The sequence below is a fragment of the Tupaia chinensis genome, unplaced genomic scaffold, assembly GCF_000334495.1.
Source record: "Tupaia chinensis unplaced genomic scaffold, TupChi_1.0 Scaffold000094_1, whole genome shotgun sequence".
Taxonomy (NCBI): Eukaryota; Metazoa; Chordata; class Mammalia; order Scandentia; family Tupaiidae; genus Tupaia; species Tupaia belangeri.
In genome coordinates, this window is record NW_006159556.1 from 4,919,251 (window position 1) to 4,937,775 (window position 18,525).

Genomic DNA, 18,525 nt, shown 5'->3' on the forward strand with positions numbered 1-18,525 from the left:
TTTTTTTTTGCTATAGGGCGCGTGTGCTTGCCAGACAGAGAGAGACAGAAAGTGAGAAATCACCCCCTGGGTGGGGGGGTGGCCAAGCTGCAATCCCTTCTCCTCCATTCTCTTCTCTGGACCTTGGGCACACATGCATATGCTTCCAGCGTGAGTTTTAAGCTACCAGGTCCAGGACTTGAACCGCAGTCAACTACATGGGAGTCCAGCAACATAGCCATTATACTGGTCCCAAGAAATACATTTTTAAAAAAAGAAAAGTGCTTAATATGTAAGTTCTTAACTACCTCACAATATTAACTAGAATATTTGTTTTGTTTTTTAAAATTTATTCATTCATTTATTTTTTAATTTGACCAAAGAGAGATACAGAGAGAGAGAGAGAGGGGGAGAGGGAGAGAGAGAGAGTGGGAAAGCGAGCCACCAGGTCCAGGACTCAAACGGTGGTTGGCCATGGTATACTGTCAAGTGCCTTAACTACCATGCCACCTGCTAGTCCCAGAATAATTTTCAATCTTGGGATTTCAGATACTGATTTTTTTACTCTCCATATTTACTTGGTTTTACTCTATTATTCAATTTATTGAAGACTTCAATAATAATCACACTTGCACATTTTTCTTGTCTTGTCATCAACTCATATGATTAAACTTTTTGCAACACAACTCTTTTTTTAAGAATTATTTTTATTTAATTTTATTATTATTATTTTAAATTAACAAGAGAGAGACACAGAAAGAGGGAACGTAAGAAAGTAAGTTGTCAGATCTGGGACTTAAACCATGGTCAGCCTTGTGGGAGAGTCCAGGACCCCAACCACCACACCACCTGCCTACCCTGTAACTCTTTATTTTTATGTAGTGAGTTCAGGATTATATGAAGAAATTTATTATCAAATAATTCTTAGTAAATACCACTTTTCTATTTTCATTCAGTACTTTTGATAATTTATGTTAAGGATGATATTTTCTGAAACAATAGATTAAAATACAAAAAACAAATATGGTTTTTATTTAAGAATTACTTAATTTTCTTTATTATTATTATTTGACCAGAGAAAGAGAGAAAGTAAGAATGTGAGCTGCCAGGTCTGAGACTTGATCCACAGTTGGCCCTGTGGGAGTCCAGTACCTTAACCACCATGCCACCTGCCAGCCTGGCTTTTTTGATAACTATACAGGGCTGGTATCTCTATATTCAGATTCTTATACTATGCAGTATACAAATGATGATTTAATTTAATGGGTGTTCTAAAGCAAATAAATACTTTACAAAAATATTTATGGCCATTCTTTTTAAAAAATATTTTCCAAGTTAACATTTAACAAATAATCACAAAATCTGGTTAAGATTTTATGTATTTTTAACAAATATAATAACTGGATATCTGTTGATTTTCTTTTTAAAAGTTATTACCTTATTTTCTAATTAAAATGTTAATAAACTTGTTTTATATAAATTTGCTGACCTGATAAAAAAGGGAAGGCACTTCAGAGACATTCTATAAGGGCATTGCCTGTGAAAAATCATACATCAGTTCTATGGACAAAATAAAGCAATTTTTACCATATCAGTTTAAAATTTTCTCTTAAATACTTGAAGATAAGGCTTCCAACCTTGAATTTTACTTGGCTTATATTGGTTTAATTATGATTATAAAGAAAAATCATGTGTTTGATTAAATTTGACATAGTTGTTCATGTTCTGGTCTATGAACATCTGAAAAAGAAGCACATACCATTTAAATACACATGTTCGCAGAAAGAATTTGAAATGCACTGGTTAAAATAAAGGCATTGACTTTTATAGCGGTCATACTTCGTATCTGTAGCATGAGCATGTGACTGTTTCACTGACATTAATTAAAAATTCTTGCTGCCCTTCTTTTCATTTAAAAGTAATCTAAGATAGGAAAGTACACTGAGTACTTCTACAGAGTCTAATTAGGACTTATTGAAAGAAACATTTTAACTCTCCTTGTTAAACAAATTCTAGAATATCTGAACTCTTTTTAAACTTTAAATAAACAAATAAATAAATAAATATTCACTCTAGAATAGTTTGGGGAATACTACCCCAAAAGCAATTGATTGTTTAATGAATGAACTAGGAAGTCCAGGTGAATGTAAATAGAGTATAATAGTGTGTTGGGAACATTTTGCTAACTTTGTTAAATGACTTTTTTCTGAAAAAAATCAGGCAGCTACTTTGCTTCATAAAGTTTGACATCAAGTCTTCATAATTCTGTGGGAATTTGACCAATGATTAAAGAGGTCTCATCAGGTCATGATAACATATCTGTATCGGAGAATAGGCCTCATTTCATAAATTATAATGACAAACCAGCATTTGAGTTTTATTTAACTATTCTAATGTTTACATTTAAATATATCTAAATAGCCCTAGCTTACTTATACTCATAATACTAACATAAGTTTTTATCTAAGAGTTACTTGAATAACCTTACATAATGTTTTAGTTTATTTTTAATGATTCTGACTTACTACTATATTCTCATGCACATAGTAACTTAGATGAATTTATATTGAAGCAGGTACTTAGTTAATTATTGCTACTGTTTTTTAAACAAATATAATTTAGTTTTTCCTACCCTCATTTCATTTCTTGATAGTCCATTGTTATATGTATTTTTTAATTCTAATAATCAAGGGAATGTGTAGTAATTGAAATTTTACTCATCCAGATCATAAAGGAAGTAAAAGAGGATTTATAAATTAACTTGATTTTGTCTTTGTTCAAATCTGTCTTTCATCGAAAGAGTCCACAGTTTTTAGTCCAACTCTCTTGAATACCTCAATTAAGTAATACCATGGCAAGGGTCCCTGAGCTGTCGCACATCACATGAGTAAAATTAAATTGATCAACTTAATAGTAAAGGATAGATTCATAGAAGAATAAACATTGTAGAGAGCACTGCTTGTGGTGCTGGCTTAAGAACTATCAAGGCCTCCATCACCTTCTGAATATAGTGAGATCTGTCAGAAATCAGCTGCTTCCAGCTGGTCCTTTAGAATTTTCATGGGTGGTATTTATGATTTTCAAGGCTCTGATATATCAGATATTAATCATAGATGAAAAAGATAATTTTAATCATAGGTATGTCTGTTCAAAAGAGCTTGCTTTCATTTTGGAGGGTATTGATTTCCATAGAGAGGCTATCTTTTTCCTCTTCCATGTTTAATGTACTTTTTGTATTTGGATGAAAACTTGTCATCTTAAATCAAATATCCCTCTGTTCACCCTCATATCTCATTGAAAACGCTATTCAAGGATGTTAGAGTAAAAACAATAGACATGAAATGGTGACTATTTGGTAAATGCAAATTTTAAAAAATCTTTGGTAAGGAATTAATGTTAATTTGCTTATCACTTATATTGATCGTATGTGTTAAGAGTTTGAGTAAAAACATCAACAGATGATGAAATTTCCTAATATTTAGAAAAGAAAAAAATCCTAATGGTAATTTAGGAAGACTGTAGTTGAATATTAATTAAAATTTGTATGCTTGTTATTTTTAAAATGATTGAGGTAACTTCAAGGTAAAATGCCATTGTATATTTTTTCTTCTAAATCACAGGATTACATAGAACTTTATATTAATGTAAGAAATTCTTTTTATGTGTTACTGAATAACTTTTATTTTTATAACCCAAAGACAATTCCATGATATCCTACTTTTGCTAAATAATGCTAATATCCCCAAATTGTGTAAGTTCTAAAAATGAATTTGGAGTTCCAGGAGGATTTATTACCTGACAATTCTGATTTTATATTTATGTTCTCTGTCACATAGTAAAACTCCAACTGTGTTAGTAACTGTTCAAGATTCTGAGGAGAGTTAGCCTCTTGACTCTTGAAAGGCAAGAGCGAGTGTTCTGCACTTTTTTCCCTTAACTATTCAATTATCAGATATTGACCAGTGGAATAAGGTAATTGAGCAACTAGGAACACCATGTCCAGAATTTATGAAGAAATTGCAACCCACAGTAAGAAACTATGTGGAGAATCGGCCCAAGTACGCGGGACTCACCTTTCCCAAGCTCTTTCCAGATTCCCTCTTCCCAGCGGACTCTGAGCACAATAAACTCAAAGGTATGCCAAGTAGGGTGGACTTGAGAACCCTGGCATGGAGGATGGGAGTCAGGGATGTGTTTCTTAAAACATCTTTCTTACAAAGGGAGTGGCAAAGGATTTTAGAATTGCTTCAATATTTAGAGGGAAAGATAAGAATTAAGTATGTGACAATAGTAAGAGTTAACTATTACATAAGGGCTAATTAGAATCTTCAAATTATTCTTTTGAAATGTAATTCTAAAATATCAGCATACTACATTGTACACTGAAATCATTATTCCAGTCCTTTTCATTTCCTAGAAAGTATTTTCAACACAAGTTTTTAGCTGTAAAAGTTTGGAGATGCAGGTTTATGAGCTTCTTTTATTTGTATTTTATGAAGTGCTTAATCACCATTGTTTTTTTTTTTCCATTTTAGAGTAGTAAATGAGATTTTACCTATACATTATTATTCATTGTAAGTCCTTCCACTAATAAGCGATTCTTTCAACTACTATGTTTACAGTTAAATTCTTGAGTAACAGATCTTAATATTGTCATCCACGAAATTGTTCAATGATGCCTCAGTCTTATTTGGAGTCAAGGAAAAAAATTATTATTTGAATTCTTTTTATAATTTGGGACACTGCTGAGAATCTGACTTTTAAACAAGTACGTTCTCTTCCTCATGCTAAATGGCCTCTGAACTACCTGATCTTTAACTACTTCTTTTAACAAATGAAGGTAGAAAGTGTCTGCTTTATAGGGTTATTGGGAGAATTCATTGACTTACTAATTCATCAAGCATTTAGAATAGACCTGTTCATAAATGCTCAGTCACTATTAAATATTAAAATATAAAGTTTTTAGTTTTTTAAAAAATATTTTATCATTGTTATTATTTTAATTTTGCTACAGGGCATGTGCACTCACCAGCGAGAGACACAGAGAGAGAGAATGAAAGTGAGAAAGCAAGCCATCAGGTACGGCACTCAAACCACTGTTGGCCATGTGTGAACCCAACACCTTAACACCACACCACCTGCTGGCCCCATTAAATATTTTTAAAAAGCAGTTGAATAAATGGAACTCTTTTAAAAATGTTATTTATTCATGTCGTCCAAGAGAGAGAATCAGAGAGAAAAAGAGAGGATGAGAGAGAGACACCTCTAACAGGGTCTTCATACCACAATCCACCCGAGTCTCAGTCAGCATATATATAGGGAGACCTCAGGTAGGTCTGGGAACCGAACCTGGGCTTTCCATGTAGCCCCAGCCTTGCATGGCAGTGTCCTACTGCTTTCACCATTGGCTGGTCTTGAGTTTACCTGTTAATTCAATTTAGAATTATAACACATATCTATAATTATTTTATTTTTTTAAATGATAAAATGGTTTATGCCTCTGTAGTTGAGCAGTCCATTCCTGTCTTCACCCTTTCTGATAGCAAAAATATGGATAGGTTTGATGGAGAATCTGGGGGATAATATACATGAGTCTGGGTGCAAAATCTTAAATTAAAAACCAAAGAGATCTCTGAACCAATGAAATAAATTAAACACAGAGCCATATTTGGCTCTGTTAGGCTGTTAGGAGGCCACTGGCAATGCGAAAGAGTACTGAATTAATGTATTCATCCCTCTGTGCTTTGTTATTTTTGTGGGCTTCAGAGTTTTTGTTAAAAAATAGTCGTAATCAATTTCTAGAATTAAGTTTCAAAAAATGCTTAACATAAATAAAAAATTCTCAAGTTTATTAATTAGTGATTTTTTTGTATTAGTACAGAACATTAAAAACATTAAGATGTAATAATAATTACAAGAAAAATGTTTACAGAATAAGTGAAAAAATAGGTTGCTATATTTTAACTGAAGTATTATGTGAATCAAAATTATGTGAAAAATATATCAATAGCACTAGAAAAAATACACTAATAATCATAGTGGTTATCTCTAGTCAGTTGGGATAGTTGTTATTTCCTGATTTTTATATTTTATGTAATATTCAAATTTGTGCAATTAAGTCAGTTACCTTAATCTGAAAATCTGATAAAATAAAATAGGTACATGTCCATGGAACCAAACATCTTGAGTTTTTCTAAATCAATCTTGGTTTTGGTCTCTTTAGTTTAATTATATATACGCAACTAACTGAATATTTTCACTGTTAAACTTTCAGACCAGATGAGTAACAATATTATTTAAGATATTTCTTAATTCTGTTAAAACTGTTATTTTATGTAAAAGTTATATATTTTTAAAATTAAAATTAATGTCTTTTAGTAGTGTTATTAAATAAATATGCTTACTGTTTATCACCAAACAATTTTATAATTGTCTCTGCTCATATCCATAAAGTTAATCATGATAAAGTATATAATATAATTTTTCATTAATGTTTGGTATTGTAGTGGGCTGATTTAAGTCACTTGCTACCTGATTTCATCAAATCATGATATCATTGATTAAAAATGTCTGATGATTTTAGGATTTTAAAACAAAATTGAGTAGTATTTCTATCTACTCTTTAGTTTGTTTTCAGGTATATAAGAAATTTGTACTACATAATTTCTTACATCAGTTTGAATACTCAAATTCTGATGATTTTTTTTATGAACGAGAATTCATATGAAAACACATACGGGATTAGTTTGAAACAGTCATCCATGAATCTGACAAGCGTCATGTATTAGCATTTTTCCTGCTCTTTGTCTTTGTTATCCTTTGTTCATACTGGTTACTCAAGCAGATTACTTACAAAAACTTTCTTGGTGGGACCAGCACATGGCTTGGTGGTTAACGTGCTGGACTCCCACATGGCTAACCACGGTTTGAGTCCCAGAATTGGTAGCTTACTTTCTTACTTTCCCTCTCTCTGTCTTTCTTTCTCTTTCTTTCTGGTGAATGCACACACCCTACAGCTAATTAAATAGTAATAGTAATAATCATTCAAATTAAATGAATAACTTTTAAAAATTGACTTTCTTGGTTCATAAATTCAACTTAAACATCTAAGTGAATAATTATACTCATGTACACAGCATCACAACCTTTAAAGACCCCAAACAAAGCCTTAGGCTTACAGACACAGATAGAGATACAAAAGACAATTTCTTTTCTAACATATCAAGAAATCTCCCTGACATTTGGAAGAAAAGTGATATTTAATTCATTGTTTCCTCTCTGTTAAAAAAATTTCCTTGTAAAAGTAAAAATCTTAATAACTTTTTTCTTCATTTTTTTTAGCCAGCCAAGCCAGGGACTTGTTGTCGAAGATGCTAGTGATTGACCCAGCAAAAAGGATATCGGTGGATGACGCCTTACAGCACCCGTACATTAACGTCTGGTATGACCCTGCTGAAGTGGAGGCGGTAAGGCATAGGCTGACTTTACTTTCCTTCTACCAACAAATCATAGCTCAGTGATGAAAATTAATAGCAGTAACAATCCAAAAGAACACACAAAAGGCTTTCATAAAATGCTTCAGTTAAAAGGCTATTTACCTGTTCTTCTAAAATTTATTCTCTTCTACCTATATCTTACATGAGTCTTTTCCCCAGGACTTCCAATGAGAGGGATTGTCTTAAACCAACACATTTTAGATATCCATGACACCCTCCCATTTGTTTTCATTCGGTTGTTAGTACTTATGTCCCTCCTGTGTGTTTAACCATTAGGCTCTCCTAACGCAAACAGTGGTAGAAAACATGATGAAGGATAAGCTGCATTGCTTCTATTTACTTGATAAAATATGTGTTGTTGATAAAGTATGCTAAGAATATTTCAGTTAGAAAGCTTTGCCAGGCCACTGGTGACTTTGAAAAAACTTGCATGAACTAGATGAGGAAAAGTACATATTTCAAAAAGAGTATGGTCTCAGGTTGATCATGACTTGAACATCATAATAAGATGTATCTCCATGTTTTAATTTCAGACACAGCTTAAAAATTTCAGAAGCATGACTTCTTTTATTTACTAAATTTATTTATTTTTTAAAATAAATTTATTTTTAAAACATTTTAAATCATTTAATATCTTCTCTTCAGTCTCTTTCTTGTATCTTTATATCTCACTTATCTCTGTGTCCCGGGACTGCAGAGGGCAAAAGGGCTTTGTTGTTTCTGGTATATAGTCTCTTGGCTTCCTGATGAGAATTTCCTTTCTTTACCTTAAACATCACTATCAGCTGGTTACATGGTAATTAAGGTGGTTGGATCCTCTATGACTGACTGTGTGGTTTGAGTCCCAGAGCCAGAGACTTGAGAAACATACTGGGTGTGTGTATATGAGTGCCAAAAATCCTGAAAGGAAAATGGAAGAGAAGGAACTGTGGCGTGGCCATCCTGCATGAGTGGCACGGCCGGGGGGTGGGGGGAGCAGGGGGGACAGACTGTATGGGAGAGGAGAGTTGCTTTCTCACTTTTCATTTCTTCCCTTCCCCCCAAGTGTTCATACTCTCTGGCATAATTCTGAAAAATGAAAAATGTCACTATTGGCAATGTTACTTTCTCCTAGAAATAACATTATCTCCTCAAATTTTTGGAATACTTAGAGCTAATTTATCTCATTTTTTAAAACATGGCTTTAAGTTCATTTTTGTAAGTTCTCCATCTTCTATATAAAATGCTGTTTGTTTTCCTGTAGACTTCTCTGCAACCCCCACCGCCACCCCAAGTATTCTTGCTTGTAGATATTTTTGCCTGATTTAAATTCCTTTTCTTCTGCTTTATTGAGTGCTTGTCCACATCTCAGGAGCTAGATTCACACTAAACATTATTCTTCTTTTTTGAAAGAGTTATTCTTTATTTAACTTTATTTATTATTATTATTTTCCAGTTTGATCGGAGAGAGACAGAGAGAGAGAGAGAGAGAGGGAAAGTGAGAAAGCAAGCCACCAGGTTCTGGACTCGAAGCACAGTAGGCCATGTGGGAGTCCAGCATCTTTAACCACCATACCACCTGCCAGCCTCCCATTATTCTCATTTTTCACTCTTCACTACAGAAGTAAGATTTGAAAGATGGTAGTGAGGACCAGGTAGAATTGAACTTGACAAACATAATATCAAGTACGCTGCTTTTCATAATATAATCTAGTCCTAATGCATTCAAACACTTCAGAGGAAATATCTTAGCAATAAATGAATCTCTCAAGTGTGGAATCCGAGGTGTAACCTTCCTGACTGACATTTTTAAGATCTGCTCCCTTGCTCAGTTTTATAATGTTGATATTCCAGTTGGCTTCAAACTAATTTCTAGTTACTTGATTTGATTCTTGCAAAATAAAATCCCTACAATTAAATAGTTCCAAGTTTAGTGTATCTCCAAAATAGATCACACTGGCTACATTTAATATTCTTAAAACTAATATATATTCCTACAACTAAAATATAGAACTCTTCTAATCTCAGACTCTTGAAAAGTACTTTCAAAGATACTCTTTGAGTATTATGAAGTAATAAAATAAAAAAGAGAAAGTGTGATGTATATGCATATGAAAATTAAGTATAATATTTTTTCTTTTTTTGAGAGGTTTTTGCTATAGGGTGCACATGCTCGCCAGAAAAATAGAGACAGAGAGACAGAAAATGAGAAATCACCCCACCGCAATCCCTTCTCCACTCTCCTCTCGGGGTCTTGGGCATGCACGCATACATACCTGACGAGAGTTAAAGCCACTGGGTCCAGGACTCGAACCGCTGTCAACTACATGGGAGCCCAGCAACATAGCCATTATGACATATCCAACGCCAAAGGGGGTCACCCCCCCCTTTTTTTTTTTAGAATATCTTAAATTTTAATACTTTCTTTATCGGTAACCTAGACCACTTTTGATTAAGAAAATTGTAGAAAGTCAGTAACTGCCACAAGCGAACGCCAGGTGGTGGCATGTGTCAATTTTCCAGAGTCCTGCTTTGCCGAATGCACTGCTTGGGGTCTGTGCTCAAAGTTGCTGGAATCAATTATGGCAGATCTTAGGCCACAGATCGCTTTCCCCCACATCTCTTTGTAAACTCTTCAGCATTCTTACAGAATTTTTTATGGTCCTTCGAGTATTCTTCAGCTAGGTCAGCCCATAGGAGGTGCTCCGGTTGGAGTTTGTTCACTAGTGCTACGAGGGACTGGATTACTTGTTTGGTTTTGGTAGCTGGTTTCCAGTTTTCGGCACTAATCACTGGCAGACAGACCTGCCCCTTATTGATGTTGGGGTGATAGGTCTTTGTGTTAAATGCGATCTTCAGTGTTTCGAATGGGTACTCTGCTGGAAAGTTGATTCTGATTCTGAAGCCCCCTTGTCATATGGAGGGTTGTTGGGAACAATAAACCCCTACCAAGTCAATAAATTACCATCATCAACCTGTATGTTACAGAGCTTTTTCATTCCATATTTGAGGATTTCTTCAAGCTCTTACATCAACTTTTTGCTAGCCACCATCTTGGATCTGGTGCTGCTTTTTTCCCAGCATAAGATTTTTTTCTAAGTTGAAATTAAAAAAAAAATTGTTTAGATTATGTTGATAAAAATTTTAGATAAACATAAACAATTTAAAATTATTTCTCCTCATTTGTTTTAACAGTTTAAATCATGTGCCATATTTATTTTTCCTTACATCTAATTTAATGTGTATAATCTGTTTTTAATGGATTATGGCCTATAGTTTAATTGGAGTCATAAAGTCTGCATTTGTAATTCACTTGTAATTATGTTGCCTATAAAAGAGACAGTTGCTTAGAATCTATTACAACATATTAGAATAGTAACAATGAACTTTTAAACTTATTTTAACTTTTTATGTAAAAATTCTTTGTAGGATAAACCAATAAAATTTAGGGTACTAAAATGGCTAGGGCCTTTTTCTCAACCGTTTTAGTATTTTCATGCCAGGGCATGGATAGCAACAAGACAGGACATAAGAAGTTTAGAGAAGGGATCTGATAGATCCTGAAGGCCTAGGAAAAGAAATAAGTTAATACACAGATAAGCCAGCAAGTATTTGACATGTAGGCTGGAGTCATTGAGTGTACAAGAGTGAACAGGTCTTTATATGTTGCAGTGGTAGATTGGAATCCTGGTCCTGGGACATGACTAGTTTCTTACTCTGAAATGCTTCCAGAGGGCACAGCTAAGAAGGCAGATCCAGAAAGTCCTAGAAGCAGCAGTGGGCGCTGCTGTCTGTGATATCCTTTGAGTTAGGGTCTTCATTATAGCATATATGTGTGTGTCTGAAGTAGAATGACCTTTCTTCATGGGTACATGGCGACACTATAATGGAGTGATATGACTTCTGCCAGGGATCACAAGACTATTTGGCAAAACAAACTTTGGTGTTTCTTTACAATTCCAATAAATGGAAATGGTTAGAAGTCATCAAGGAGATCTGACTTCACACAACTTGCAATTAACTCAAATGATGTTAGGGAGGGAACGAAGCTCAAAGATGAAAGAAAATCATGTTTTGTTGGAGAGGAATAAGAGGCAAATAGACAGGAGGTAAGAGAAACTACATGAGAAAGTCTTTAGGAAAAGTGGAAAAGAATGGAGAAATGCTGTCTGTAGTAATCTATTATTCAGGTTATAAATTATCACATATATCTAAAACTTCCAAAATCACAACAGAAAAGCATATGAATATTTTAACTCTGGGAGGTAAAATGAAGTTAATTTTTTAAAAAATTAGATGTCATGCTTAAGAGTGATCTAATTTTGTAATAGGACATAAATATTTTGAATAGCAACTGCTCATAGTACTAGAAAGTTAGTATTCAAATAACATCCAGAGTAACTAAAGTGGATGTCCAAAATAGAACTCATTGGTTGCATTTAATGTCCGTGCGTTTCCACGAAACACTGGGAAGGTGCTTGAATTCTGGTTCCTTGTTCATTAAGAAGACAAAGATACTACATATAAATGTAGTTTAGAGAGTTGTTTGCATCTTTACAGGTATGAAAGATAGGTTAGGTTTAAACTTTTGCTCTGCTTGCTCCTCACTGGCCTTAGTCATAGTTTTAACCTTTCAGTAACTAAGATAGTTCTGTCTACACATATAGCATGGTGCTCTGAGAATTGGAAGAGTTAATGTACATCAAGTGCTTGGTACCGTACGTGGCAGCCAGTAATATGTATTATTATTATTCTCATCATTGCTATCATGACCTTCACATGAAAGCTTCACTACCTTTTGGTATTAGAAAAAGATAATTGCATTTGGGAAAAAGACCAGCTGGCCAAGAAACTGCAGAAATGTCCTGCTTTTTTTTTTTCCTCCTAATAATATGAAAACATTGAAATTGATCTATTAGGCCATTGGGAAAGTCATGACATATTTTTCTGTTTTTCTATGCAAATACACCACCGACCCAATAGTTCCCACAACATTGCAACGTGTTGGTCCTCTTTCGTTGCAGTCGACAGATACCCACCTCCACTTTGCTGAGTGTAAGAGAATCCAGTGTCATTAGTTTAAGCCAAAAGAAAATGACATGATCGAGTCCAAGATCTTCGTTATCTCTCTTAACGTTTAGGAACCAGGGAAAGTTCGGAACTGTCTGGGGTTCTTGGTTTGTGCTCTTATGTGCCCTGTTGGAGAGAAACACAGACACAGTGAGGCTTTGTTGCCTTTTTCTTTTGTTCTTTTTTTTTTTTTGTACTGATTCTTGAGTGTAGATACTGTGCTAGAGTAATTGTGACTTTCATTTGCAGCCCCTCAGGGTAGGGCTACAGAGCACCCTTAAAGAACATTTGGGTGGGGGGCAGTCAGTGGTATGGTGATTAAAGCAGCTAGATCCCACATGGCCCACTTGTGGTTTGAGTCCTGACCTGGTGGTTTGAGAAACACTCCGGACAGGTGTGTGTGCATACCTAAAAGCCCAAGAGGAGAATGTAGGAGAAAGGATTGAGGCATGACCATCTCCCTTGGAAGGGTAGTTTCTCACTTTCCCTCCCTATCTTTCTTTGTCTCTCTCTGTGAGTGTATGTACCCACTAGCAAATTAAAAAATAAAAAAAGGAAAGGAAAGAAAGCAAAAAAAAAAAAAAGCATTTGGAGGAACTCCAAGCTGAGGAAGAGTTGAATAACTATGTCTCAGAACAAACAAGAAGAGAATTTACCAAAAACATGAAATAAAACACAGTTAGATTTCTGTCAGAAACTCCAGCACCCCAAGGTGCAGGAGCCTTAGTAGGGGTTTCTGTGCTTCTCATGCATTGTGCAGGGCAAGGGAGGACAGAGGAAGTAGAAGAGTGAATGTGTTCCATCATCAACTCAGACGTTGAAACTCAAAGCAATCATCAAGAAGTCAATTAAAAATTCATCAGACCAGAGATTTCTCAATCCCACGGTTCTTGATGAAAAGGAAATCTCAATACCTGACACTGGAACCATCCCAGTGAGGGACTGGTGCTGGGTACCAGGCTTAAAAGCCATTAGTGGCCAGCCAAGTAGGCCATTGTGTTGAGGACTGCCAGATGCAGTCCTTAATGGCTGAAGCAATACTCCAGGAATCTGGGCAGAGAGGCAGACTGGGCCAGTCAGGCAGCTGGCATCTGAGAATTCTGTTCTCCAGTGGGTGAGCCCTGGAGACAAGTGGCAGGCAACACAGCATCCTCTGCCTGGCAGCTGAGCAATAGTTCTGAAAAGAGTGCTGGAACAGAGGCTTGGAAATGGGGTTACAGCTATAATGTAGACTGAGGAGACTAATTGGATATACTTTGATTAGAGATATAAGGACACATGACATCCTCGAATAGACTATGGGCAAAGGAGTGACTAATCCAACTAGTTTGGGTCGAGAGGATTACGGAAACAGGGGCACTGCTAAACTTGCCTGCCTTTTTAATTTATTTATTCAAGATTAAGTTGGCAGTTGGGACAGGGCTCCTTGGGAATTTTCCTCCTATGCAAATCCTGAGTTAAACAACCTGATCTTGGGACCAGCAGCATAATGGCTATGTTGCTGAACTCCCACATAGTTGACCACAGTTCGAATCCCGGATTCGGTGGCTTAAACTCGCACTGGGCGCGTGTGCATGAGTGCCCAAGATCCCAAGAGGAGAACAGAGGAGAGGGATTGTGTGGCATGGCCATCCCCTCTGGAGAGGGATTTCTCTCTTTCTGTCTCTCTGTCTCGCTGTCTTCCTGGCGAGTGCATGCACCCTATAGCAAAAACCTCTCAAAAAAACCATAACAAAACAGAAAAACCTGACCTTTAGATTTCCAGTGAGAGTGTAACCTGGGAAGCAGTATAACCCCTACATGAGTTAGTGCTGAAGCTCAACTAAAATAAATACTTGGAAAATGTAAGCCCAGAATAGTCAATAGCATTATACATTTACTATTTTGCATAACATAAGACAACGAATAGAATCTTAAGTGCTTTATTGATATTATTTACTATTTCATAGGGGTTATGCTATTTTTGCCTATAGTGAGATAATTTATAAGAACAAGTTAACCTGACCATATTAAGCTATCACAAGGCTAGCATAGAGTGCATGAGCCTTAGAGCAGTTACTATATGACATTATTTTAACCATCTTCTTGTCTGCCATCTTACCAAAGAGAATGTATGAAAAGAATGATCAACCAAGCAGGAAATATTCATTATTTCAACCTTCTGATATAAAAGTGTAAATTTTCATTTTACCTATTCCTGGAAATCTGTTTGTGGTAAATCTTTAATAGGAGCTTAAAGATCATTATAGAAGTAGTTTGGAGCTACAGTTCAGCAAAAATCAATATTCAGAATATTAGCATTCCAATTCTGAGCAGCTGCAGTTACTCAGGCCCTGAAGCCATGCTGAAGGGAATGAACTAGAGCTAAACATGGGACTGGAAAGGACAGGAGAGGAAACAGAAGCTCGTGGTCAAAATAAAGCAGGGCCCAGAGCTTGGTCTAAGCAACCCCGAGTGCGAGCTGACAAATGAGGTGGGGCAGGCAATTGAGACCAACTAGGAAGGGGCGCACCTGCGCTCTGAGATGAAGAGCTGAGCAGACAAACCCTGAGGGCATTTAAACAGTGGCAAAGCCAAGGGCATTCTCAGACTGCAGTGCAAAAGTCAAGGGCAGATACTCTTGGGCCAACCCGAAGATTAATAATAGGAGGCTACTGCCAGCCCAAGAGCAAGGAGTGGTTTACTAGAACGCAGGTTGGGGGCCTGTGCCATAGGACCTGGACTCACAGACGCACGGGAGAGACAGCTACTTCTGGAGAGAGGGGTGGCGAGAAATGGCCAGGAGTCTCCTCTCTATCTCCTGATAATGCCCTCATCCTGTTGGCTGAGACCAGCCAAAGGCTGTCAGATGAGCCTGAGAAATGCATCTTGGAGAGTTAACCCTCTCAGATACAGAGTAGATAAAGGAAGGGTGAGGACAGCATCCGACGTCGAACATACCCAGGATTGGCACTTACACAGTCATTCTTTTCTCACTCACAACTCCGAAATCCCTAAGTAAAAGAGAAGTATAACCAGGAACTGAGCACTTACCTGGAGAGGAGAAGACTTTGGAGGTTAGAAGAGATGCTCATTTTATCTATCCTCACTAGATAAAATGAAGGAACTATTACTCTTAAAAACTATTTAATTTCTTCAAGTACGTTATGATTTCTTGGCAAGAGTTCACAAGTAATAGGCTGTCCTGATAGTCTTGGCAGAAGAATATTCCTCACTGGGGTTTTCACCGATATGTGTGCTTCCTTGCTTTTGTCGATGTCACTCTTTGAGCTGTTTGCTGTCAGACATCTAATGAGGCACCTTCTAGCTTGTTGAGCGGATATTGGACATGAGCATGGTGGGGACTAGGAGTCCACCCTCTGTTTGCTGTCAGACATCTAATGAGGCACCTTCTAGCTTGTTGAGCGGATATTGGACATGAGCATGGTGGGGACTAGGAGTCCACCCTCTGTTTGCTGTCAGACATCTAATGAAGCACCTTCTAGCTTGTTGAGCTGATACTGGACATGAGCATGGTGGGGACTAGGAGTTCACCCTCTGTTTTTCTTGAGGTTGCTTCTGTCCTACTCCTGTGCTACCAAGTAGATGAAATAAACTAGAAAAGACCTCTGTCATTGTTTTCCTCCCTTCTTTTTTCACTTCATCCTTTTTTATTTTTCCTTCATTCTTTTCTTCTTTTTTATCCAGCTCCAATAAAATGGTTCACATTTGCTTTGATCATTTTTTAACAGCTTTATTAATTCATTATGTAAATATTTATTGAAATATTGTATCCCACACTGAACTAGATGATGGTGACCAAGCAGTGAATTTAACAACAAAAAGCAAAACCAAAGTTGTCTGCTTTTATTTGCTCTTGGTAGGTTTCTATTCAGTTAATAGCTAATGGAAATGTTCATTGAATTAGAATTTTTCATAACTTATTATCTCCTGAAGAAATGAAATAAACCCCTCCTAATGTGGGTTATTTATCTTATTTGATTGTATAACTTGCTTAGCATATGATTTCCTGAATGTAAGAAGAATCTATTATCATTCATCCCTCATGATGTTAATCAATTATAACTAAATTGTAGTGAGAATCTGCTAATCTTCAACCAGATGTGCATCAACTGCTTTGAATTATAATGCACAAATTATGCTCATCAATCTCTAGCTCTGATTTTAAAACAACTATTTTGCTTTGAATATGAAACAATGTCCTGAGCAGGTTTTGGTAACTGAAATCCATAGATTATTCTGATTAATCACAGAATCCTAATGTTATAAAAAGTAAAAGAAAGACAATTTGTAATTTAAAGATTCATCTATACATGTATTGACTATCTGGAGCCTCCAAACCAATTTTAAGTGATTGAGGAATGGCAGGGAATTATTCTCATTACTTACCACTGACTGAACGATCTTGAATATGTTTTCACAGTACAAGCCAATATCATTTGATCATGAATATCATGTATTCCTTGCTCTATGAAACCTACTTCATGAATGAGTTATTGTTTGCATTGCCTCTACCTTCATTAATTATAGCTGAGCCAAGTTGTCTTCTACTGGCTCTGTATGTGCACCCACTCTTAATGAGGAGTTCATAATAAATCCTTAAAACAACATGGCAGACAATAGGCCTCCAAATATATTTAAATTAAAAGTATTCAATACATTCTACTTCACTCAGTACATACAATCTTGGAGTGTTAAGGGAAAAACAGCTATGATGCATATGAATGTGACGTATCTAATGTTCAAACGGTTCATGCGTTGTTGTGCACTTTTTGGAGTGAACCACTGAATAAAATGTATACAAGCTTGCTTCATATATTCTTACCATCTTTTTACTGAATTAATGAATCTGAGTTTAGCACAGTATGTTAAACATGAAGTATCTGGAAAGGATGATTTAAATGAGTAGTACTTGAAAACAACTCTCTGTACAGAAGTATCTCTCTCATTGGGAGAAAAGGGGATTAAAGTCTTTGTAATTGACATTTTCCTTTGGTGACTAATATCAAAAGGTTAGGCACATCCTCAAGACAGTTTCTGAATAACTAATCCATCTGAAATTCTGAAATTACTGTTTATTGTGTCCTGATTTCTCCCACAGGATGCAAACACGTGCTTAAAAAAGTTAACAGACATTTTTTTTGGTGGTTCCTGTGCCTGAAAAGGAAGTCAGTTTGCATAACAAGTTTATAATATAAGATTTAATAGCAACTCTCAAACTGTAGAAAATACCTATCAAATACTTTGGAAACATAAACTGCGTGACCTGAGTTATTTAAGGAGCTATTAGAAGTTTGAAAAGTTTTAAGCAGGAGGCAAATTCAATTTTGCTAAAATTGCTTTCTTTTTTTTTTTTATTTTATTATCATCATAATCTTCTTTCTATTACACTAGATTACATATAACTTTACATTGACTTCCATTGCTTTTTCAAAAGGGAATGCCATGCATGTCAGTCAATACAGAGATATCAATCTCCCCGCTTTATCATTCAATATCTTTTCCATGCTTTTCCCAATAATTATTATTATAATTTTTTAAACAGTCAATCACTATTTCTCATTTTGCTTATTAAAAAGACTTCACCCATCATGAAATACTTTCCAGACCGGTTCAGTTGAGAATACTATACATGTCATCATCAACAGGTAATAAACCATATCTATTTCTCATTAACATCCTGCCTCTCTATTGTTCACTGCTGTCTTTATCCTCTTCTCCCTCCTTTTTTTTTTTTTATACTTTGTTTTTTATTATAAATTTTTTTTTCTCATCACAACACACATATGAATTTTCCATCCAAAATACACTGTGCATTGGCTCAATCAAGCACATCAACATATATGTTCTCAGCAAATGATTTCCCAATTTTTGTGTCCTGCATACCTTGCCTTTTGTTTTGCCATCCTAGGTTCCCCATCCCCACCCTCTGCCATGTCCCATCTTCCTCCTCCATTGTCCCTGACATTCATGATTGCCCTCAATGGCTTCCGCCCCCCCC

At 35.8% G+C, this 18,525-nt stretch overlaps 1 protein-coding gene across 1 annotated transcript in view; it reads left to right on the forward strand.

Moving 5' to 3' along the window:
• The window catches only part of MAPK10 (mitogen-activated protein kinase 10), a 302,050-nt gene that overhangs the window by 230,848 nt on the left and 52,677 nt on the right, over window positions 1-18,525 (forward strand). Inside the window, exons 10-11 of the mRNA XM_006143294.2 lie at window positions 3,932-4,114; window positions 7,321-7,445. Of these exons, the coding sequence (XP_006143356.1) occupies window positions 3,932-4,114; window positions 7,321-7,445 (308 nt within the window). The remainder of the gene's footprint in view (window positions 1-3,931; window positions 4,115-7,320; window positions 7,446-18,525) is intronic.